The sequence below is a fragment of the Aythya marila genome (genome assembly GCF_965140915.1).
Source record: "Aythya marila genome assembly, chromosome: Z".
Classification (NCBI taxonomy): Eukaryota; Metazoa; Chordata; class Aves; order Anseriformes; family Anatidae; genus Aythya; species Aythya marila.
Window position 1 is genome coordinate 28766598 of NC_139080.1, and position 24480 is coordinate 28791077.

At 41.2% G+C, this 24480-nt stretch overlaps 1 protein-coding gene across 5 annotated transcripts in view; it reads left to right on the forward strand.

The window, feature by feature from the left end:
- The first annotated feature begins 379 nt into the window (after positions 1-379).
- SMARCA2 (SWI/SNF related BAF chromatin remodeling complex subunit ATPase 2) overlaps positions 380-24480 on the forward strand; it is a 120176-nt gene continuing 96075 nt past the window's right edge. Inside the window, exons 1-4 of one of the 5 annotated variants that reach the window (XM_082783240.1) lie at positions 390-532; positions 1547-1595; positions 9778-10038; positions 18136-18259. In XM_082783240.1, coding sequence (XP_082639366.1) covers positions 9814-10038; positions 18136-18259 — 349 coding nt within the window. In that variant the 5' untranslated portion in view covers positions 390-532; positions 1547-1595; positions 9778-9813. Of the gene's footprint in view, positions 533-557; positions 770-1546; positions 1596-2356; positions 2497-9777; positions 10039-18135; positions 18260-24480 lie in introns of those variants that run through there. The other 4 variants (XM_082783239.1, XM_082783242.1, XM_082783243.1 and 1 more) reach the window with 4 other exon arrangements.

Below are 24480 nucleotides of genomic sequence, written 5' to 3' on the forward strand. Positions count from 1 at the left end.
GCCCGGCGGCTTCTCTCTTTATTTCTGCCACGGGTTTTGGCCTCGGAAGCTCTGAAGCGCTTCCAGCACCTTCCTCACCGCCGCCTCACGGAGGCGGAGGCGGAGGCCGCGGCCGTCCCGCTCCGCTCCGCGCGCGGGGCCCCGGCCGGGCAGCCCCAACCGCCGCCGCGCCGCGCAGCGCCTCTCCCCCGCGCTGAGCGACAGGCGGCCGCAGCCAATAGGCGCGCCCCTATCGGCGGGGGGGCGGGCGTCCCACTGCAGGCGGGCCAATGGGCGCGGCGCTTCCCGAGCGGCGGAGATGGGAGGGGGGGGGCGGCCGTGAGTGTGTGGGCGGGGCGGCGGCGAGGAAGAGGAGGGCCCGGCTGTCACCGTGCAGTCATGCTGGCCGCCTAGCCCCTCGCCCGCTCCCCCGGCACGGCACGGCACGGCACGGCACGGCGCGGCGCGGCAGGCAGCGGGCGGCTCCCGGCGCGGCGCTGCTCCCTCCCGTACAGGCGGCTGGGCGGGCGGCCCGAGGGCCCGGAGGCTGAGGGTGAGGCGCACGTCCCGGCAGCGCGGCCCCGCTGCCTGCCTTCCCCCCCCCCCCCCCCACCTCCCTCCCCTCCCTTCTCCTCCGCCTTCCCCCGGCGGCCAGCCCGCCCGCCCGCCCTCCGCCCCGCTGTCTGCGCCCCCGCGTTGTGGGTGGGGAGAAGAAAGTTTTGATCCGGCGTTTCTGGAATCATCATCGCGCCCGGCGCCGGCGGAGGGGGAGGCAGGAGGCGGCCGGCTTGTGAGTCAGCCGCAGCGGCGGGGCGCCGGGGAGGGGAGGGCTGAGGGTGAGGATGGGGGGGGGGGGGAGGCCGCTGCCGCCGCCGCCGCCAAGGCAGCAGCCGGCTCGGGGCGCCGGGACGGCAGCAAGGGGCCGGGGGAGCCGGGGGCGGCCTCGCCCGCTTGTCCCCGCCCCTGCCCCGCCGCGGCTGTTGTTGTGGCGGCCGTGAAGTTGGGGCTGTCCTGCCGGGGGCTGCCGGGGCTGTGCTCCGCCGGGGCACCTCCTGGCAGGGCACGGCACGGGGAAGGGGAAGCGGGGAGGGAGGTGGGGTAAGGCCGGCGGGGGTAGCGGCGGCGTTAGCCGGCGGAGCCGGCTCGGGAGGCCGTGATCCGGATCATCTGCCCGGCTGCCTGTCAGCAGCAGCGCGGCGGGGGGGGGGGAGCAGGGGGAGGCTGCGCCTCCTGTTGCCTCCAGCCGCTGCCTGTAGCCGTGCAGTCGCGCCCGCTGTGGAGGTGTCGCGATTCACTTCCCGAAATAGCCCGTCTCCCCCCGCTCCCCTCCCAGCCCCGTTCTCCCTGCAGGAACCGTGCCTGGCCCCCCTCCCTTCCCCCCCCCCCCCCCCCCCCCGCCCTGCAGCAGGCGGCGAAGCAGAGTAGCACAAAACATGCGCTTGCAATTTTGTAATCGCCTTCCAAGCGAAAAGCGTTTTATTTCCGGTGTGCGCGGAAATTTATTTATTTATTTTATTTATTTATTTATTTTTATTTTTTTATTTATTTTTTTTTATTTAACGATCAGGCCGGGGCGGGAGCGAGGAGGATGCGTGTTAAGGCGCTCGGATCCCCAGGTAGCGGCGGCTGCTCTGCGGTGTGTGTGTGGTGTGTGTGTGTGTTTGGGGGGGGGGGGCCGTGAAAAGTTCTCTGCCCGGCCAGCGGCGGCGGCGGGGGCCGGCCGGGGGGGAAGGAAGGAGGGCGGCGGGGAGAGCCCGTCCCCGGGCCTCCGCGGGGGGAGAGGGAGGCGGCGGCGGCGGAGGGTGGCGAGGCCGCCTCAGGCAGGCAGGCGGGCGGGCAGGCGGGCGGCAGCTCGGCAGCGCCGGGCCGCCGTGACATGGTGGCGGGCCCGGCCCGGCCCTGAGGCGCTCCCCGGCGGCGGCTGCTCGCCCGCCGCGTCCCCGAGGTCCGGCCCCGCCGGCCGGGGAGAAAACTTTGCAGCGAGGCCGGAGGGGGCGAGCGGGGGCGGCGAGAGGCGCCCGCCCGAGGCCTACGCGGCGCCCGGCGGGGCCGGAAGACCCGCGCGGCGCTGCCGAGGCCGCCCGTAACGGGCCCGCCCGTAACGGCCGCAACGGCCCCTCCGTGACGGGCCCCGCGGGCGGGTGGCCGGGCCCGTGGGTCGCGTCCCGTTTCGGGGCCCCCCGCCCTGCCCTCCTGCCTGCGTCCCCCCGCGGGGAAAGTTGCGGCGCTGCCCCCCCCCCCGCCCCCCCCCCCGCAAGTTGTGCCGCGGTTGTTGAAGGAGTCGTGGGGTGTTTTGTGTTTTGGGGTGTTTTGTTTTTTTTTTTTTTTTTTTTTTTTGTTCGCCCTCGCTGCTGGAGCGCCTCGCGTGGGGCGGGCAGCGCGGCCGAGCATCGGTGTGGCGGCACGGGGCGCGCCGAAGTTCATTCCGCTCCGCGGCTGTTGTTTGTTTCTGGCACTCGGCGCTCCGGCGAGCCCCGCTCTTTTCGAAGGTGCCTTTTTAATGAGTATCTTACGCAGGTGAGTAAGTAGCCGACTGAAGCAACGAAACTATAGCGCATTTAGTTCTTTTAGCATTTCCAGTGTTGTGCATGCTTTCTGTAAAATGCAGTATCTACGACACTGCATTGTTTCATCGGTGTTCTCTTTTGTTTCGTTTTCCATTTCTTCAGCGTTACTTAATTTTACCCGCGGCTCCTGTGACACGTACAAATAAACGTTGTATCGGAATTAAATTCCTTTAGTAGTGTACCAGTTACATGTTCGAGGTCTCTTCTGTGTAAGCTAGGGTATTGTTATGCAAATGAAGGCACACTTTCTCTTTGGGAGCCTAATTGCCCTATTACTTACTGTCTTTGACTTTGTTTCTTTTGTCCCTTTGTTATTCTAAGGAAAAAATGATGTAGCAGAACGATAGGAGTGAAGGTAGTTTTTCATGCGCATGTGTCAGCAGTAGAAAGCAAAAAGATCGAGTAATGAGCATTTTAAAATAAATCCCAAGTTAGCGTGTCATACGGCACATGTGGACTTGACAGAGGTGAAGGTAAAGCTTCATTAAATACAGTATTTCTCTCATGAGTTATGTCTCAGCTTTAGGACTGGTATTTCTGTGGTGTTTCACAGAACATATGCGCCAGAAGAGCGTGTTCAAAGCAGTCTTAGATCTTTTCTTTTGTTCATTTCTGAAGTGGTCTGTGAGCATTTCTTGTGAAGTTTGAAAAACGCTTTGACCAACACCTAAGGCTTGAAGTTGACAAGACGAAAAAGTGCTCCAGGTAGCATTCTTATATTAAATACATTTTTGACAAAGGTGTATATGAAATTAATATCTACAGATGTATTTTCTCAGTTTTTGTCAGACTTTGAAGTTAGGGTTACAATGTGCACAGTAGCAACTTTAAAAAATGTCTGCACTTCTTCCACCAATTGTCATGGTCCTGATTAGTAATATTGGTGTGAACTAGTGATCCTTTTCAGAAGGAGCCTTTTTGTTCTACATGTGAATGAAAACATTTTTTGCAAATCATTCATTAAAATACTTATTTTCTGTGTGCATGTGTTTCTGCTGCAGTTGAAGTTCTCTTTCTATAAAGTGTTTCCTGGACATTCTTGTCTTTTGCACTATATCAGTTTGTTTTTTTTTTGTTTGTTTGTTTTTTTGGTTTATCTTCTAGTGGAGTAGTAAATACAACATTATGACATAAAGATCACTTGTAATGCAAATGACAGCAGAGAAAAGCTTTTGTCTTATTTGCAAGAAAGTAAGGAAGGATGATTCAGGGGAAGAAGGAAGTCCTTTAAACATTGCTTCAGTAGTTTACAAGTACAGCAGGATAAAAAGATTAAGACTGAAAATTATTATTTTTTTTTTCCTAGCACATTTTAAGTCAATTCTTGTGGTTAAATGTTTTGTTCTTTGCCTCCACTTCGTAGAGAACATTTCTCTTGAACTACTGTAGGGTTTGAGTACCCAGGTGAATCATTTGGGACCTTTAACAAATATGTTAAAAATGTTTGTTGTTACGAAAATGATACCTTTGCCTCAGTTTCACTGACATTTTACCTAAAGTAACTTGTATTAAGAACTATCTTCTTCCTTATTCCTTTTTTTTTCCCCCCTCTAATTAAAGACAAGGCCTGTCAGTAATGAATTCCTTTGCCTCTGCCTACCTCTAATTGTGGCTGTTGTTTTTCAGAATCTAATGTGAAGATGATGTTGAATTACTGTGATTAATACTTGTAGAAAAGGCCACTGTATGGAATCTTAATCTGTAATCAGTCAGTGCTGTCGTGAGTCAGTTTTCTGTGCCCTAAGTACACAATAGAATCTACATACATAGCAAACATGGGTTTTATCTTGGGCACTGACAGACTGTCAGTGGTGAATATAGCTACAGGGTTAAAAGGCAATTCCTTAAACATCCAACTCTGTCTGCCCTCCAGATTTCCTGAAGGCTATTGCCTTCTGCAGCAGGAGCAACAGAAGGGGTCATATGTATATGCCTTTGCACCTTCATTGAAGTCTGGTGTCGTAGCTTAAACCAACTTCTGTGAGCTCTTGGTTTAGGATGACTTCTTTGTGACTGGCTGTAGTATATGTTCAACCCCCAGCTGTTAGCCAGTCATTTCCTGGTGCTGATTTTAGTTTTTTGGAAGAGGATAGGCTATAAGTTCAAATAATTCAGAAGTTGCTTTATGGGAAACTTAAACAACTACACAATAGAAATAGGAACTTCTGCAGGAGGATGCAGACAGTCTTCGGTAGACAGCTAACCATGAAGATCAGGCAGCGTCCAGAGGTTTTAATCTCTAACTTAAGTATCTGGATAAGCAATTAAGTTGCAGTATTTCTGATTCTGTGGTTTGTTGTTCAGACTGTGAGTTCCCTTCCAGAAGATTTTGAAGTTAATGCACCTGAGTATGCAAAGGCAGGATCTTTCAGCAGTGAGTGTGTTTTACTTCTCTTATGTGAGCTGAGTAACTATGTTAGTAGGAGACTCAACTCTTCCCTGTTACTGATTTTACATTGTTACATGTACACCTACGGTTCACTGATTGAACATTGATGAAATGACAGTGGTTAAATCCTGATAAATGCTACTCCAGTGTCCTGTGAGGTTGTAAAACACTGAGTTGCTTCTAAAGATTGTAAGTCGTTTGTTTTAATTATAATGGATTACTGTCATTATTTATCTGTTCTTAAACTTTGAGCATCTTCATTTGATTATGGTTAGCAGAGCAGGCAAACACTGAACCATTAGCAGTATCATTTCGTGTTTTGTACAGTATTATAATGCAGATAATACAGAATAACAAGTTATTCTGTAGCGTATCTCAATTTCACAGTGAATGTTTTCTAAGCCACTTTTAAATTGTGACTTCTGTTGGAGATGTCATGGGAGAAGAGGACTGTAATTATTTTTCTGTGGAGTTCTGGGGAGTGCTTTGCAGTGTGCATGTGGCTGTTGCTTGGGTCCACGTTGCCTTTTCATCGGATATAAGTGGTGCAGTTTCCTTGCTTTCAATTACCAATCCAAAGCAGGGGACCTGGTAGAAAACACCCTGACTGAAATTCAGTTTAGGTTGACTTAGTCATGGAAGGCAGAAGTCATACTGAATGGTGAGGAGAAACAACTAGAAGAATTATAAATACTTGCTGCTCCATCTGTTCCTAGACTCAGTGTGACTGCTCTGTGCCAAAGCAGTCTATAATCTCTGGATCTATTTGGGTGTCCAGCTGGTCTTGAATTCCTAAGTAGTGCTGGTGGTTAGTTGCCCAGTATGGTTTTCTTTTGTATCTACCAACATTGTGTACCTGTCCTCATGTGCTGGAAATCCATGCCTTTGTTACCTTTGGGTTTGTATTAGGTTTATGTCAAAGTGCTTATAATGTGCTTGGATGCTGCGTTCTGAAACTCTGAGCTGATGTACCACATAGCTGTATTTACAAAACCTTCTAGGTATACCTAAAGTCACAGTGCAGAAACATACATGATTAGCTAATATTCCCTCATAGCGTTCTCAGATTCTTTTTGTAATACAGACTCTTTCTTTGCTGAACCGTTTGATGTAGAAATAGTTGAGCAGACCTCCCAGGTTTCCCTGTTAAGTTCTCAGTGCAGTGGCTCCTGAACACAGCATTTGGCTGAAGTTGACATTATGTTTTTGCTTTTCTGTCTCAACTTGATCAGATTGGATGCTTGAGAAACAATTAGTATGTAATGCATATGAAAATCTGGACCAACAGCCACATCCTTTAGGACAAGGAGAGGGAAAATTTGTGGTCTTGGTGTTCCTTTTTTTTTTTTTTTTTTTTTTTTTTTTTTTTTTTTTTCCTTTTTCATTCATTTTATTAAAATTCTCACAATCTATTAGAAGCATTTGCTTTTTTTTTTTTTTTTTTCCATTTTTTTCTTTGTAACTTTCACAGGAGCTACTCATAAAAAAACAAACAAAAAAAACAGTTCAAAACACATGGGTTAACTCTGGCTTTGCCAGAGTGTTGGTTTCGTCTTGCTTATTACAATAAAGGCCCCAGAATTTACACAAAGTAATACTTATGTTATCTGGATAGAGCCTGTTCATGGTTGCATCTGTTGTCTCTTTCTAGTTTTTAGCTATTATTTTAATGAGACTTTTATAAAGGCCTAGAAGAATGAGGTATCTCATTTTTATTGAGTTTTAATGAGAATGGGGTGCATTTTTTTAAAATACAATCTCAATCTTAGTAAATATAAACTAAACTATTTTTGAATTATGATAAATCATAAGAGTTTTTGCCAGTTATGCTTTGAACGGATCTTTAGTTGGGAAGGCTACATATAGTGTATTCTTGTTTATATTAGTGGCTGGTTTTTTTGTTTGTTTGTTTTTAATTTTGTGGACTACTCTTGCCAGAGAAAACCACTTTGTCTCTTTATAACCATGGGTGTCCTTTGACAGGATTTATTACTTGCATTCAGGCGACAGTTTACAATACTTTATGTTCTTACTATATAGATCTTATAAATTACTTTTTTTTTTTTTTTTTTGTCCATAGAATTGTTCTTTGACATACAAAAATATTTGAATGCAAATCCTGGGAATATTCACAATGATCTAAGATTGAGTTTATGTGCTCTTAAAGATTTGGGGGAGGAAAAAAAAAAAAAGAAGGAACTTGATAGGAACTTGATCTGGAGTGAGAAGTGCAGGGTTACTCTCTGGTAATCACTGTTTTTCATAGGTTGGACACTTGCTGGTCCATTAAAAATAATTATAAGAACTCCAAATTTGCTTGCTGGAAATGTTTAATGTGTATGTAAATTACATTGTAACTAGTAGGGCTAAGATTGGGGCCAGTTATTTTTTTATGAGAATGACAAATTAAGTTTAAAATGAAGGTAAACAGAAGTGGAGATTTTGATACCTCATCTTAATGTAGAGGTGTCAGTGAAGAGTTTTGTGAAATCTAACATTTTTGGATAGTAGTTTTGTAGTCGATTAAGTAGTGGTTCTGTATACAGTTTTCTAGATAAAGGTGTTGGTGCTAGTTTCTACCTTGTTGAATAGGCTGAATTTTGTTTATAACATACAGAGGGACTCAGCCATGACAGTGTCAGTGTTAGGTTTTGCAGCGTAACAACAGGCTTGTTTTGTGGAAATGTCTGTTTTCCTCCATAAGGCTAAACTGTAGGCCTCTTAGACGAAACCATGGCATGGTGTATGCAGTTGTGAACATTTGATAATGTAATTCCTTCTGTGGCGACGTTGTGGAAATGTGAGAGACTAATTAGTGACTCTGGTGTTTTGTTGTTATCATTTGTTTTGAACAGAGAAGCTTCACATGTATCACCTTGTTTTACCTTGCAAGTAAATAGGATCCCAAGGTAGCTTATTTCATGTGAGAATAACTTATAACAATCGCTCTTAACTTATTTTAAATAATTACCTTGAATTAGGACAGAGTAGTAGCTAACAAAACATAGCAAAAGGGAACTTACAAGCAAAAGCTATTAAGCCATTTTCGATCCTGAAAGAATGTGTAGATAATTGGGGGTAAATAAGTAAACATGCTCTTGATGTAGTAGTATTTCATCTTCTCTGCTGTTTCTGGAAAGTAAAGGTTCTTGCTTGTAAAAGAAAAGATGAGTTCTGTAAACTTTGAATTTCCTACTTGCCAATATTAATCACCAATCCTCTGCTCCTCTCCTTTCCTCTTTCTGTCATGTCTTGCAGATGGGCCTCCTTTTTGCTTTGTTGGGAACATCTAGGAGGGTACTTTGCTTGTCTCCAGTGCCTGTTTCTTAATTTGTCTTCCTTGAGTTTGGGTGTTTGTAGTGTTACAGTGTGGGTTTATAAGAGCAGTGTCATGGCAGGGTTACACCATTTACTCCTGTTAGAAAGTAATTACTGCTAACCATGGATAGCGGATAAAATCAGATGTGGAAGGTGGAACAATCTTCTGTGATAAATGCTGTTAGGAGAGAATATGGGTCAGTGAGCCTCATAATGTGCTGTCAAAATATTGCAAATTACAGTGCATTTTAAAAAGATTAATTTTTTCACTGTATTGGATTTATTATTATGATACAGGTAACCTTATTATAAACTTGTATCCAAAGTTAATTAAGCAAGCAGGCTAGGCCCATATAATGGCTAGCTGTTGCTGAAAGTGGTGATCCTACCTGCTGTTCAGTGCTGGCAGTGAATGTAATATGTCCTTTCAGAAAGTTGGTTTGGTAACCTAAGTTGTTAATTTTTTTATTTTTCTTTTTTGTATAGAGTTACTTAACTGCTCAAGTAATGAGGTCACTCTATGATCAAACACATGAAAATGGGGCAGTTGGGAGTGGGGAATACCAAGAAACATAACCGATCTTGTTGGCAGCAACTATCAATTTTGTTTTTTTTTTTAAAAAAAAAAAAAACAAACAAGCAGATGTGTCACTGCGTTACAGTATTCTGGCATTAGTAGACTAAAAGTTCTCAATATTAGACATTGGTAGAAGTTCTCAGAAAGCTGAAGGATATTTCAAGCATTTAGCCTGCATCAACTTATACTGTTAAGAACACAGAAATAGAAAATAGCAATGGTTGCTTTTCCAGCCTGTAAAAGCCTGCCATTTGTTCTCTGAGCCCTTACTGTTTTATAAGCCACTTGAGCTGCATTCTCTTGGCTTGTGACATCAGCAGAACCCCTCAAGTGAATTATAACTGTGTTCAGGCCAAAATAATTGTCTTTTCTGTTGTCTGTTTCATTTGATACTATGATTGCATACAGAGATAAGCATAGAGGTCCTAAATTAATATCTAACTAAATAAAAGAAGTCAGAAGATAGTGTTAATAGTACTTGTTTTGCTGTGTTCCCATGGATTTTATAAGAATTTTGTTGCAGTCATATATGTTGAGTTTAGGGGAACATTTCTGAACACATGTGTTAATAGAGATGCACAGCTGTCTTCCTCTGTCTTTAGCAGTACTGTTCTTGACCGCGTTTTATAATTTGATGAAAGCAAGTCTACTGAACTACGGTTTTCTCTGGTAGATATTTCTGATAGCCTACCAGCTTCTTTGTTCTGTGAGTAACATATAAATGTGAAGAAATTGAGTGAATTGTCAGAATCTTTCTCCTTTTGGGGCGCTTTTTGAGGGGTGATCAGACAAATGTGCCATGTTAAGGATGATTTAAGCATTTTCTTCAGATGAGTGTGTGTGTGTGTGTGTGCATGCGTGTGGTGATTGCCCGTAGATTCTGTTTATTACATCTCCAATGCACCTACCTAATGTCACATAGAATTTCTCTTTTTGTTTGTTCTTAGAGCTATTCTGCTAATTGAAAAGGAGACAGAAAATAGATGTCCACGCCTACAGACCCTGGCGCCATGCCTCATCCTGGTCCTTCCCCTGGACCAGGACCTTCACCTGGACCGATTCTAGGACCTAGCCCAGGACCAGGGCCATCTCCTGGCTCAGTTCACAGCATGATGGGGCCAAGTCCTGGTCCACCCAGCGTCTCGCATTCAATGCCAGCAATGGGACCTGCCGATTATCCACAGGAAGGCATGCACCAAATGCATAAGGTAATAGTTCATTACAAGTGAACCTTTTTTTCCTAAGAGCTATCTCCACTTAATAAAAAAACCATACTACTTCTACTACACTTAGAACTGCATAATTGCTATTACACTTCACTTGCAAAACTGCAGCTACGTTCTTAATTCTGTCTTCATCACTAAAGGTGATGCATATTCTAGATTAAAGGCAGCTTGTTTGTTCTTAGTAAACTGCTTTGAACTACAGACTGAGTGGTTTGCAAGCTTTCATTTTTGAACTGTGTGCTTTTCACTAGGTTAGACCTTACTAGAGGAAAATAAATGGAATTACAGTGTTAAAACCTTATAGTAGATCAGTCTAACCAACTTTTATTTTTCTTTATTATCTGTTTCGAAGCATATTGCTGCTATGTTACATTTTTCTGGGATTTTTCTTGTTTTCCGTGAAAGTTGATTTTTAAACTTTTTTTTTTTGTTTTAATACTTTTAACTCTCAAAGGGCTTGTACTTAAAAATTTGTTTAGTATCCTATGTTTATGAAAACCTGTTTTCAAAATATATTACGTTACGTCCACCTTAGTAATGAATTTAAAATTGTGTAACGTACAACAACACGAATAGTTGGATATAAGTGGTTGTCATACACTTAGAGTTACTTGTGTGCTTAGGCTATCATTAATGTCTTCTGCTTTGAGGACATTATTTGCTTGTCTTTAATTTCCTTTTTGAGACCAGCCTCGTACATACTTCCATTTTTGTTTGGTTGTGAACCAAAGCTTAAGAAATAACAATAATTTCAATTTAACTTATGTTGTTCTCTCAGAAATATGAAGTAACCGCTTAAAGAGCCAAGGTTCTAAAGGCATTTTGGTAACTATTGTTGATGCTGTACAGCACTGTTGTAAGTTGTGGTGGGTTGACCTTGGCTGGCTGCCAGGTGCCCACCAAGCTGCTCTATCACTCCCCCTCCTCAGTGAGACAGGGCAGGAGGGGGTAGAAGACACAAGGAGAAAGCTCATGGATTGAGAAAAGGACAGGGAGGTTGCTGAGCAAATACTGTCACATGCAAAACAGATGCAACTCAAGATTAATGGAAGTTATTGCCAATTGATAGTAAAGTAGAGCAGGGAAAACTAGGGAAAAAAATTAAAAAAAAAAAAAAAAAAACAAAAACTACCTTCCTTCCACCCCTCCATTCATCCAGGGCTCAACTTCAGTCTCAGTTCTTCTGCTTTCTCTCCCTGTGAATAGTGCAGGGGCCTGATGAGTGAGGCGGGGGTTGAGGTTGGTCCATACCGCTTTGTCTCTGCCACTCCTTAATCCTTACTCTCTTCCCCTACTCCAGCATGGGGCACCTACCACAGGAATACAGTCCTTGCCACAGGTTGCAGCTCTTCAGGAACTGCTCCAACATGGGCCTGTACCACGGGGTCCATCTATCCCCCAGGAGTAAACTGCTCCAGCACTGGTCCCCCACGGGTGGGCAGCAGCTCAACCCCAGACCCCCTGCTCCTGCGTGGGCTCCTCTCCACGGGCTGCAGCTCCGGCCCGGGGCCTCCTCCTGCGGGGGCTCTCCGTGGGCTGCAGCCTCCTCCAGGCCACATCCACCTGCTCCACCGGGGGCTCCTCCACCCATGGGGGGGCTGCAGCGTGGAGATCTGCTCCATGTGGGACCCATGGGCTGCAGGGGGACAGCCTGCTCCACCAGGGGCCTCTCCCTGCACAGGCCGCAGGGGACCTGCTGCTGCCTGCCTGGAGCACCTCCTGCCCTCCTGCTGCACTCACCTGGGGGGCTGCAGGGCTGGTTCTCTTATTTTTTCTCAATTCTCTTTCTCAATGCTTTTCCGCAGTGAGCCTTTCTCAAATATCTTATCACAGCAATACAACGAATGTCAGTGGCTCAGCTCTGGCTGGGTTCCTCTTGGAGTCGGCTGGATCTGGCTCTGATCTGACATGGGGCAGCTGCTGGGCTCTGCTCACAGAGGCCAGCACTGCAGTCCCCCTGCTGCCAAAAACCTTGCCGTGTAAACCCAATGTATAAGCACATAAAGAAATTCAAATAAAAACTAAAAAATGTTTATCATAAACATATTTTAACTTTCCTCATGAATTGTCAGCTTCTTGTTGTCATTTTCACATATGGATCAGTTTCAGTCGTTAGAATACTGTCCAGACAGCAGGGACATGGCACTACTGGCTTTGCATGAAGAATTATATTGTTAAAATTTGTAATAGCACAAAGACAGATGAAGTGAAGGAGGCCACAATCCAACTGACCCATTTGTACTGAAGTATTGAAATTGTAAGCTCTGAGTTTAATACCTTCAGTAACTAAAATTATTGCATGTGAATATTGAATTGCATATTTTAGCTGTTAGCCAGATTTGTTATCTTCTATTAGCATTTCTTTATTTGTGAGGTCATTTGCAGTCCAAGATGCCTGTACTCTGGTGAGTGTTCCAAACACCATAGGCAGCCAGGGTTTACATCCTTCAATCTTCTCAATTCTTTCTTTTTTAAAAGATTGTGTACCTGCAGACAAAAAGGCCAACACCAGTAATTTTGCAGTAGAACAGTTTAATACTCCACACATTGTCTTCAACTGCTATATCCTGTTTCACCCTGTCTGTTCTTCAGATGTCAAATGCTATGTCAGCATTAGAATCAAATGGACAAAGTCCTTTCAGAGATTTTAAGAGCATATTACAAGTTCTGTGAACCAATATAGAAATTCTCCCAGGGAGGTAGCCCACTGAAATGTTTTGAAATAGGCACCGTGTCTGTGAAGAGTCCAGATAGCTAATTCAGAGGTGACCAGTCAGTATACTTACAGTAGAATTACTTTCCTTTTTCTATACCTTTATTCTGATAATGGGGCAAAGGCTGTAATTTTAAAAGCCCTTATTTAAGTATTGAAGTTTAAACAGCCTTGCTGTCCCCTAGTTTGCCACTTTTTAAGTTCCACCATGCCTGTTGGGAGCTGGGGGGGAGATTGAGGTGGTGGGTGAATGAGACTATACTAAAGAACGGGTCTGTTGAACAGATCCAGTTGGAGAAAAAAAAAAGTTGTTTTTTAATTTAATTTTTCAGTCTCAATCGGTTTTCAGTCCTGTTTTCCTGTACAACTACAGAAACAGTCTATTACAACAACTAAGGGAGAGGCTGGGGAAGGGTCTGTTTAAGAAATGCTGTGAAAGTGTTCCTCTGGACCATTTTGTATATGTTACTTGAGTGATATTCCATGCGGTTAAAGTGAGCGATCATCCACCTGCATGTTTCAGTTTGAACAAGTAAACTTTTTCTTTCTCCTTAGTGTTATTTAAATCAGCTTGGCTTCTGTGTAATGATGTAACATAGCATTTCTGTTCTTTTGTTTTCCTCTTTTTTTTTTTTTTTTTTTTTTTTTTTTTCAAACAAGCGTAGTAAAAGTGGGGGAGTGTGCAAAAAGTGTCCCAATTGTGCAACTGTTTGTGGGATGTACATCCATATGTGCAATGGTATTGTGGTTCTCACTTCTAAATTTAACAGATTAAGTGGTAAAGCACCTTAATTCTGTGTTAGATGTTTGACTAGTTTACAGAGCATAGCATGATGCATAAAAATGAAGTGTGGAAAAGTAGGTAGGTATAGAAATGATCGATATAAATTGATATTAACAAATTGTAATTCCTAAAGTTCATTTACTTAACTGCTGTTAATATGAAAGATGAAGACTGTATATTCATATAATAATCCAAAAAAACCTTCCACAGGAAAATTTACTTTTGATTTATGTAATTCAGTTTTGACAGAAACAATAAATTAGCTATTTTTCTTACTACTTCCTTAAGTAATCTTTAGACTACCAATGATGTTGCCAAGGAAATCATTACAGGCCTAGTGGGAACTGCTGCCTGTGGGGGACCCGTGCTGGAGCAGTTTGCTTCTGGGGGATGGATGGACCCCGTGGTACGGAGCCATGTGGGAACAGTGCTTGAAGAGCTGCTGCCTGTGGGTAGCCCCTGCAGGATCAGTTCAGGAAGCATGGCATCCCATGGGAGGGACCCTGCGTGGAGCAGGGGCAGAGAGGGACTGTGAAGGAGCGGCAGAGATGAAGTGTCGGGGACTAATAGTAGCCCCCGTTCCCCTGCATTGCTCAGGGGGAGGGCATAGAAGAGGGTGGATGGTGGAGGCGGGGGAAGGTTTTTATAGTTTGCTTTTAGTTCTCACTGCTGTAGCCTGTTATCAATAGGCAATAAACTACAAAACTTCCTATGCTGATTCAGTTTTGCCCATAATGGTAATTGGTGAGTGATTACCATTATGTCTTTATCTCAGTCCATAAGCCTTTTTTTTTCATCATACTTGCTTCTCCGGTTTTGTTGAGGAGTGGGAGTGAGAGGGTGGGATGGTAAAGCTTAGCTGTCTATCTCTGTGAAACCATCATCTCCACATATCCATACAGGCTTTTCTGGAGGCAGAAGATAGGGATTGATGATTTTAGTGTTCCCTGTATTATTTTTGTTGCATGGTTTACATTAGTGAAAAAGGAATGTATTGTTCTTGAACTTGAAAAATTAAGAGGGACTTTGTGTGAGATGGCATTCTGGTGATTTATATGAGTTTAACAGAACTGTTGGTTAAATCCCTACTGCAAGGACAACTACAGTCAGACTGCCTGTCTATCAGTGATGTGGCTGTGTGGTTAGGTGACAACACGTTGCTATTTGGTCTGTGTAATTTTTGTTAGTGCAGTTTGGTCTATGTAATTTTTGTTAGAGTGTGGTCTAGAAGAAACCTATTTTGATTCTTAATCCTAGTCTCTGATTTCAAGGCCCATGTTTTATTTGTTTAAAAAGCAAGTAGGAGGGAAAAAAAAAGACACCGTAATCTGCAGTTTATCTGGAAATAGGTCAAATCGTGATGTAACACTCTTTATGAGATGACCTTACTTAATGAAGAGTAAAAGCAGTGTAGGTAAAATGTTCCTTGTATTTTAGGCAATACGTAAGTCTGCAAGTTTGCCAGCTTTGCCAGCCATGTAAGTATGAGCTTACATGTAGTTGAGACTTATTCCTCATTAGGTCTTAAGGCCCCTCATTAGGTCTTAAGGAAGCATTGCATAATATCTGTCCTGTTCTCTGTACCTGTTCTTACTTACAGGGACAATAATAGTAATATGTACTCAAAGTTGAGTACGTCTCAGCTTCCTATTTCCCATCTGTTCTGTCATATTAAAAGAAAAATAGAACACACCGATGTGACAGTAGTGCTGTATTGCTGGTACAGGTTATATTTTTCATGCCAACAATGTCTTTGTGGAAGACATCTCTAATTTATACAGGACAGAAGAATTCACAGAAATTGCTTTGTGTGGGGGATGTTTTCTGTGATTTTTAACCTGCTACATAGGTTTAAAGTTACCTAACTTTGTAACTATATAGTGATTCAAAAAGGTTGTGAAAAATAACCATTTTTCAAGTTATATAGTCCTTGTCTACATGGTTTTGGAGGTTGTTTTTTTTTTTCCCCATAGACAGTAGAGGTGCTTTTTGATTAAAAATATTCTTGAAAGCATAAGTCTCTTTGCATTTAATCATTGATCATTGAAACTAGTTTTGCCTTGAAAGAAAATTGTGCCATCTTCATTTTTTTTAGCTTTCAAATTAAAAACAGATCAATCAGTTCTATTTTTCCTTACCTGTTTCTAATGAATTTCACTTTTAGTTTTTTACATTATAATTTCAACAAATACACAGAAGCAAACCCATTTTTGCTGTACTTGTGCTCCCTTCTGTTAGACTAGAAACATTTCAGTTTGCCAGTTGTTATTTATTTACTTATTTTAAAACACATATTTTACAAAAACTGTTGTTTTCATCAATTCTTCCCACAGAAGTACTCCTCCAATTGACGTGTCTATGTATGGTCATGTGCCTATCCTTCCATTCCTTTTTTTTTTTTTTAAATTCTCTTTTTGTAAGGACAGCTGTAGGCATGTATTTGTCTTCCTTTTCACTGTTGCTCTTCATTAATGCTAGCCCCATTTCCCACCTCCTGTGTGCTAGTACTTCTGATGCTCTGGATGTGTGTGCCATGTCCCATCTTAGGTCCTTTCAAAGCTGCCAACATCAACAGAGGCTTCACTGTTGCCATCCATTAGTTCAGTGCAGTGACACCCATCCCTGCTGTCACACCACAGAGTATACAGTCACAGCCCTTTGTTCTCAAAAACAGATTCAATTTTGTGCACAGTGTCTTCCTTCTCTTGGAGGCCCTGAAGATTTAGACCTGAGCGTATGCCCCGATAAAATAGGAATGGATCTGATTTTACAGGTGTTTTGGTTTGTGTAGTACTTAGCTCCTGCAGGCAAAATGTGAACTGAGCATTCTTGTCAGCGTTAGTTGTCTATAAATAGCTGAGAAGGGACAGGGAGAGAGCTCTTCATGCTCAGAAAATGGCATTGGGTTTTACTTGGTCAGCACACTGAACCTATTTTTAATGTGTCTATTAACCTATCTCTACATTCCTACTCCACATCCCAAGTTCATGTAATCAAAAATAGTCTATCAGATAAAAGATTTTTCACAGACGTTTTTATAATGTCATGACTAAAGAATTTGTTGAAACAAAAATCCATTTTACTTCTCCTTTTCTTGGTAAGTTTTCTGGTTTTTTTATCCTTAGTTTCTGGCAAGGAAAACAATGGTGAAATATTTCAAAAGTGCTTACTAACCAAAAAAAAAAAAACCCAACCTCTATTTAAAGATAATTTCAATCAAACAAAATTATTTCAATGGAAGATTGAAAAATTATTTGTAAATCCTTTATATAAAAGTTAGCTTTTTTCCTTTTTCTGTATAAAAGGATAATGTTTCTTTAATTCAAATTTAGTAATGTGTAACAAATTTATCAAAGAGAGGAAATATTACAGTGTTTTTCTGTAACTTGTATAGCTTTTTTTTTTTTTTCCCTGTAACTTCTTTAACTTTTTTATAGCTTCTTATGCATTTTCTAACAACTTGCATTTTCCATTGGAATACTTATTCCTACCTCCTTTTTTTTTTTCTTTAAAAAAAAAAAAAGTATCATCAATATGTAGGTGTACATTCAGAGAAAATGGGCTGCAGGGTCTATGTTTATAGTAGGGCTTGCAAGACAGTATTTAGTGTGTGTGCAAGTATGTGTTAGAAAGGCATAGTTTCATATTTCTGTATAGAAAAGGTAAGTGATGCCACCCTTTCCTTTCCTAATAAAAAGCTGCGCAAACACTCTTAAGCCAGTAGTTAATAAGCATTAGAGATCCGGTATAATTTTTGCTTTCAGGTAAACTTTTTTAGTTTTCTTAAGAGGTGTCTTTTCCTCCTTATATTACTTTTCCTGTGTTTTCATATTCGGAGTTTTGAGGTTTCTATTAGGGAGCAATTTCCAGTGCTCTGCATGCCTTCTGCATATTTTTCTAACCCCAGGCTGTCTTCTCTTCACTGTCTGAGAAGGGCTTTTGGTCCTGTTTTGCGTTCCAAGTACCATGGGAACTGTAGTTTTTGAGGAGTGAATGAGTTGACAGTGACTATAGGGAGCACAAGTATTTGAGTAGAACAATGTCTTCCCTTCCTTGACTGCCTTAACCTCTTCTTTGTAGGCAAAAATAGGGAACCTCCTGTAATGGTATCTTTATGTTTGAAGAGAAACAATGTTTGGGGCATTCCAGTAAAGACTGAAAGGGCAAAGTTTGGACTAAAAATAGCTCAGGCCAAGCCACAGGCTGTACTTTAATAAGTTGGTGTGTGTTACACAGCTTTGTAATATGAGACCAATACAGCTCATGTGCTTGTATGTGGATGGTTTGCCTCCCTGGTGTTGCCAAACAGTTCATAAGGAAGCAAAAAAACAACCAACCAAACAAACAACAAAAAAAACTTGTCAAAAGAGAAACAGAAAGGGGACAAGCGCTCCAGTGGTGCTGTGTGCTTCCTGATATGTATGATTCCAGGGATAATGGTTCCCATTGTATTTATTTTGAATGTCAGATAAGAGAAGTTTGTACTTCATGTTTATTTAGATTTTAAGTTAAACTCCTTTACATTTTTATAGTGGATTTATACACTGTCTCTGTTTAAATACTTTTTTTTTTTTCTCCACAGTCCATTGATGGCTTGCATGAAAAAGGAATGGTTGAGGATGTTCACTGTGGCTCCATGAAGAGTATGCGACCTCCTCACCCTGGGATGGGTCCACCTCAGAGTCCAATGGACCAGCATAGCCAAGGTTTATACATACTGTGCATGCTCTGTGGTTTTGGGCCCCCATTATGCCCCAAAGAGTCAGTAGTTCTGTGGAACAGATTTCTAATTATTTCCATTCAGCTTTGTTTGGAAAAAATAAGCTCGTATCAAAGGGGAAGGTGAATAACATACCAAGGTGAATAACGTCTTGTCTGGAGTGCTCATCAGTCATCCACTTGGAAAAAAAAAAACAGACATTTTTGTAAGGTTCAACTCAGTGGTCTGTGATTGAAACCCTAATGCGTAAATTTGACCCCCTATCTAGGACCATGAACACTAGAAAGTATTGTTTTTCCATTGCACTTCACAGTATTGGTTAAATGAAAAATTACTTTTGCATTTAGGTATTCGACATTCAGCTAAAACTTTCCCATTGAATTCACGGGGATGGAAACATGATGATTTGAGAGCAACGTTTTACCCGACTTTGCGTTTACCTGGCTCCATTTTAGGGCCATTTCTCTTTAATGTTTTCATAAATTACTTGGATGTAGGACTTGAAGGCATACTGAGTAAATCTGTGGATGATGCTAAACTGGGAGGAACTATTGACTCCCTTGAGGGTAGAGGGGCCTTGCAGAGAGAGCTTGCCAAAGCTCAGAGCTGGACAATCACCAGTTGTATGAAACTCAACAAGAGCAAATACAAGATTCTGCACCTAGGTAGAATCAACCTCATCTATACATAGAGATGGGGAAGAGAGGTAGGAGAGGCACACTGGGGGTTTTGTTCAGCTAGCTGATGAGCATGAGTCAACAGCATGCCCTGGCAGCCAGAAGGGCCAGCTGTAGCTGCAGTGCATCAGATACATCACTGCTAGCTGTTTAAGGGAAGGGATTGTTCTGCCCTAATGCAGCCTTATCTCCAGTACTGTGTGATGTTTTAGAGAGTGTCCAAAAGAGGGGTACGGAGATGGTGAAGGGGTCTAGAGGGCAAGATGTATGAGGGGCAGATGCGGTCCCTTGGTTTGCTCAGCCCCGAGCAGAGCAGGCTGAGGGGAGGCCTCATGGCGGCCTGCAGCTCCCTCACGAGGGGAGCGGAGGGGCAGGCGCTGAGCTCTGCTCTCTGGGGACAGCGACAGGACCCGAGGGAACGGCATGGAGCTGGGACAGGGGAGGGTCAGGCTGGGGGTTAGGGAAAGGGTCTGCACCCAGAGGGTGCTCGGGCACTGGGACAGGTTCCCCAGGGCAGTGGTCATGGCACCAAGCCTGCCTGAGTTCAAGAAGTGTTTGGACAATGTTCTCAGACATACAGTCTGATTTTGGGTGGTCCTTTGGGGACCCAGGAGTTGGACTTGATAGTTCTTGTGTGTCCCTTCCAACTCAGGGCATTCTATGATTCTGTATACCTTTTAGAAAGTGTGGGGGCAGGGGAGGGGGGAAGGCATAAAAAATAAATTTTGCATCTCATCAGAAATTATAGCAACAAAATTGTGGATATAGAATATGTGCTCATATATGAGAGTTATAAATTATAAATGAATTGATAAACTGTACATGGAGTTGTAGATATATATAATCTATGTAAATTGAACATGCTGCTGTGAATAACTAATCTTGAAATAAGGACCACTGAACTTTGAGCAAGTCTCAATCAAGAGTTTTGGAAGTAGTGATTATTACAGTCTACTAAGATACAATCAACTGACTCTTTTTGTGGTAAGAGGATGTGCTTTGATGAGCAAATCAGAAACATTTCTAACGTAAATCTGCAACAATTTTGTCATTCTGCTCATAAATTCATATTTGCTGTTTCCATGGCAATTACTGTTCTGAGATTTTTGCCCTTTTTTTTTTTTTTTTACTAATGATAATTACTAAAACAAGATATGCAACTTTATTACTTCATGTTTTTTTTTTTTCCCTTGATTTTCAGTGGCATGCTAGTCACGTGGGAGGAATCTCTTACAATCTGAGACAGATTGTTACATTTTTATTTCAGTCATACTGCAACACCATGCTTTACAAAAACGTTGGGCATTAATTTATGGGAAAACTTAATTGGTATCTGTCTCCTCAGCAGTTACTCCTTTCCACTCTTGCTGCCAAATGGCAGAAAGGGTAACATTCCTGACCATTTGCAGTGACCAGTTTCCTTTTCTTGAATGCATACACAGTGATGTCCTTGTTTCAGTATTAAAACCTTTTTTTTTTTTTTTAATGCTAATGAGTTAAATAGAAATAGAAGTCCATTGCTCTGACTTCATAGCTGGCTGCTTAAATAATAGTCATACTCCATTTAACTGAACTTGAGCTGTGTTAGAAAGTGTGTTCAGCTTCTGTGAACTTCTGTGCTGGAAGTCCCAGTGTTGATATTAGAAGTATGAAATTTACTGTAAATTGTTAAACTGCTAAACAGAGTTATTCAGAAAATTAAATCTATGTTTAGATTTGATTTTGTAAGAGGAATGGGGAGAAATTGCAAAAAGCCCAATATATATGTGACAATGTTGTTTTTTTCTTTAATTATAATTCTTAAAGAGATATAAGTACACTGAAACAAATTTCCTCAGTTTTCTGGAATTTAGAACAAAGTAAATGTACTTACGGTGACACAACAGTGACACATAGACCTGTTTGAATAGTGTGGGTGGTTTTGCTTTCTATTGGTAAATGAAGGATAACAAGTGTAGGTATTTAAGGTTTTGGGACTTAATTTGTATATATTTTTAATTAGAAACCCGTATTTGTTGCACTTCTCACTATAAAGTTACACCAATTTAGTTATTTTATAAAATTCACCATGATTTTGCTATTGTACAAACAATGATTGTTGTTCCTACTGTTCTTCAATTAGCTGCACTTTCTTTTTGGATTTTTTTCCTTCCTTTTAAAGATGAGAAAAGTTGTGTTGGGTCACCTTATCCATCTGCCTGCCAGCATAAGACCTCTCAAGAGTTTATTTCTCCAGCCCTAGTTTTAAATTACTTGCACACATGGGGCCTCTATGTCTTTCTCTTGGCTGAAAGTTTCACAAAAGACAAGAGACACTGGCCATACCTCCAAAATGGAAGCTTTTATATATTGCTTACCTTAAAAAAATTTTGTAGGTTTGACCCAACATGAATGTATTTATCAATGTGCATTTTCAGGTATTATGCTTTTCCACTGTTACTGCAAGCATGTACGTGATTTATTTTTTAAAAAATAAACTTCAATTTTTGTCTGAAATGACAGTTAAGGTGAATGCTATACTGAACTAAATTTCTTCAATTTTGTATCTTTCTCCTCAAAATATTCTCTTACATTGATCTTTTTGGATAAGCATGTAACCTTCCAATCAGGTTTAGCAGAAAGTTTTTATGTATATGATCCTCAGACATCATCATCCTTCAAGTCTACTTAATTTTTAGTGGAAGTCAAGATCTCTTTTAAATATTGCAGTATTTGGAGTGGTAAAACTTTGACTCTTTTATCTACCATTTGTTGTCAGACTTTAGAATTCAATTGTGTTCTCTTCTGTTTAATTGTAGCATTAAAAGTGGAGGGAAAAAAGGTCTTATCTTAATTTTTAGCTTTCTAGTTCTTCAGCTTTGTAACAGATGAGGAAGTTGGTCTTCGCTTTTGTTAACTAAAGTGAAATTAAAAGCAATTAGAGCAGAAACTTATACGGTTTGCCTTTCGAAAATACTTGTGTTTGGTGAAGTGTTACGAATAAGATTTCTTCTGTTGTCAGTACTGAAGAGAATATGCAATTTATGACATCTTATGATGCATTTCTCTCAAAAAAAGTTGGTGTCAGATGTTTTTAATCATTTATACAGTTAAGAAAGCAGCACTTGTTAATTGCTTAAAAATTCAGAAAGATTTCTGATGTAGTTTCACTAATCCCACTGTGGGATTATGGAGAAGACATAATCAGAATCAGTTCCTCCAGCATAGGTAAAGCACAATGGGACTGAAGGAGGGAAATAATCATGAGAGTGATTAAGAATCACCATCATTGAAGATCTTCAGAACTTACTTAGATGAGACCTGGAGAAACTGGATACTTTGAGTTACCCCAGCTTAGATGATATCTGGGGCTATTTGACCTCCCTTTGCTAGAATTGTATGTCTTCTACTCTGTGTATTTTTCAGAACTATCTGTTATTTTTTGCCACCTCATAGAACTCCTCTGTTGCAAGTGTTTTGCAACTTTATCATTCAGTGCTTTTGCTGTCTTCTGTTCTGAAGATTAAACTAAGCTGAAGAGTTTATCCTGTACTGAAGATAAAATTTTACGTAGCAAATGTAGAGGAAGTGGTATTTGATATTTCATCCTGAAACAATGATGTAGAGATTTTTAAAAACAGAATGTTTACTGTGGGAATTCATGCATGCCACAAAAATGCATTTGACGAGCTTCATGGCAGATGAAAGTTTGTTTGCAGAGTTAAAAAGGATGTCCTTCTTAACTGTACACAAACATTCTTAAGCCTTGTGTCTTTAATATTTTCTTTTGCAGCATATGCTTGTTAAACGCAATCTTCATGAGTCTTCATGTGTCCTTATTCAGAGCCCATATGTACACACTTACCTGTAGTAGAGTGATAAGATAGGTATATAGTTTATGAGGATAGGGCAGTTAACTATTATTTCACATCACTAAATCTTCTGAAAAGTTTTAAACTTAAAAGGGAAAACTTCCATATAACTTCTCAAATTTTAGGTCCTCTAAGTGCTACGTTTTACAGCCTTTACAAGATGGAAAGGCCTTTGTTCTTTTCTGAGATATTCGATTAGAATGGTTTTAAGTCTTAACTCTTGCCAAGCCTTTTTTCCTTATTACTAAGAATCTTAGTACAAAGGACTTTGAGGGAGAAAGAAGGTGCAATTAACACACATCTAGAAAAGTAAAAGAATTAAAAATTAAAAAAAAAAAAAAAGCATATTTCCAGAGACTCGTCTCTACAAAATAGTCACAGAATTGTAGCTGGAACTGCCAGGACTTGAAACAAGTGCTCAAAATCATGTCCGACAATTCTCATTTCTGTAGTACAGATGGATTTCAAGATCCTGGGTCTGAAATGTGTCAGTGATTAAGGAATATATAACTTGGAAAACATTGAAGGGGAAATAAACTGTTTTTCAAAAGGCAGTTTTGAAAACAATTTAATTCAAAGTAGGTGTTATTTTAAAGCAAATTCTGAGATTATAAGTGTAATAGTATTGGATAAACATAGCAATAAATCTTGCATTTTTCAGGTATAAAACAATAATGCAATTTTGTGGTGGTGTTGTGGTGTAGTATTTGTTGTCTTAAAGCAGTATTCTTAGCAAGAGGAATTTCTAGCTTCAGCTTCTAATAAAAAAAATTAAGGCAAAAGTAACTGAAAGGAGATAAATAAGTGAAGTAAACTTAAGGTAATTTATTGTTGATTTTATCACTACTAATAGGTGGGTAAACAGCTTATGTAATGATCTAGTAAATAACTTCAGTAACTAACTTTTGAAGATTTTTTTTCTTGAACTCATCACCTTACTTTCCTCATTTTTCTCTTAAATTGTTTAATTTTTCTTATTCTTATCAAAATCTTCTTTCTGGTCTTCATCTTTAGTTACAAGATTGAGCCCAGTCCGTTTCTGTCTTGTTTTATTTGGCCTTTCTCATTACAATACCTTTACTCCTCTACCGTACTTCGATCTCATTTTCCTTTTTGAGGAGAGATCCTCAAAATCCTGTGTTCTTTTTCCTTTATTTAGACATCCAGAGATATGTAAAGCTTGTAAAATATTTTCATCCCCAGAGGCCCAGCATCGCTAGACTTTCAGTTCTTTAGCATTCTCATCCATCTACTTGTAGAAATTCTAGTGACTTACAGCTTATGTCGTCTCACAAAAGAGAATTTGAGACTGAGATTTTGTCCATGGGAGACCAACGAGAATAGTGAAGCTAAGGAGAGGTCAAAATTAATTTTTATTTTGTTTACGTGAAGTTTGGAGTTCCATATCCCTTGGCTTGGTAAAGCTAAATCATATGAACATGAGCCAGAAGATTTCTTGATACTAGTTTTAATTTATTTTTTAATTATTATATATGTGTTCGTGTGTGTATACATACATATTTTCAAACTGGTTAGAACGTTATTTGTGCTCCACAATACCAGAGTGAAGTGGGTAAATACCATCACCTTTTTTCACTGTTGGTAGACATTTAAAATCTAGCTGTCTGTAGCACTTTACCTGAAAGATCACTCTTAATATTTTTTTCTGATATGCTATG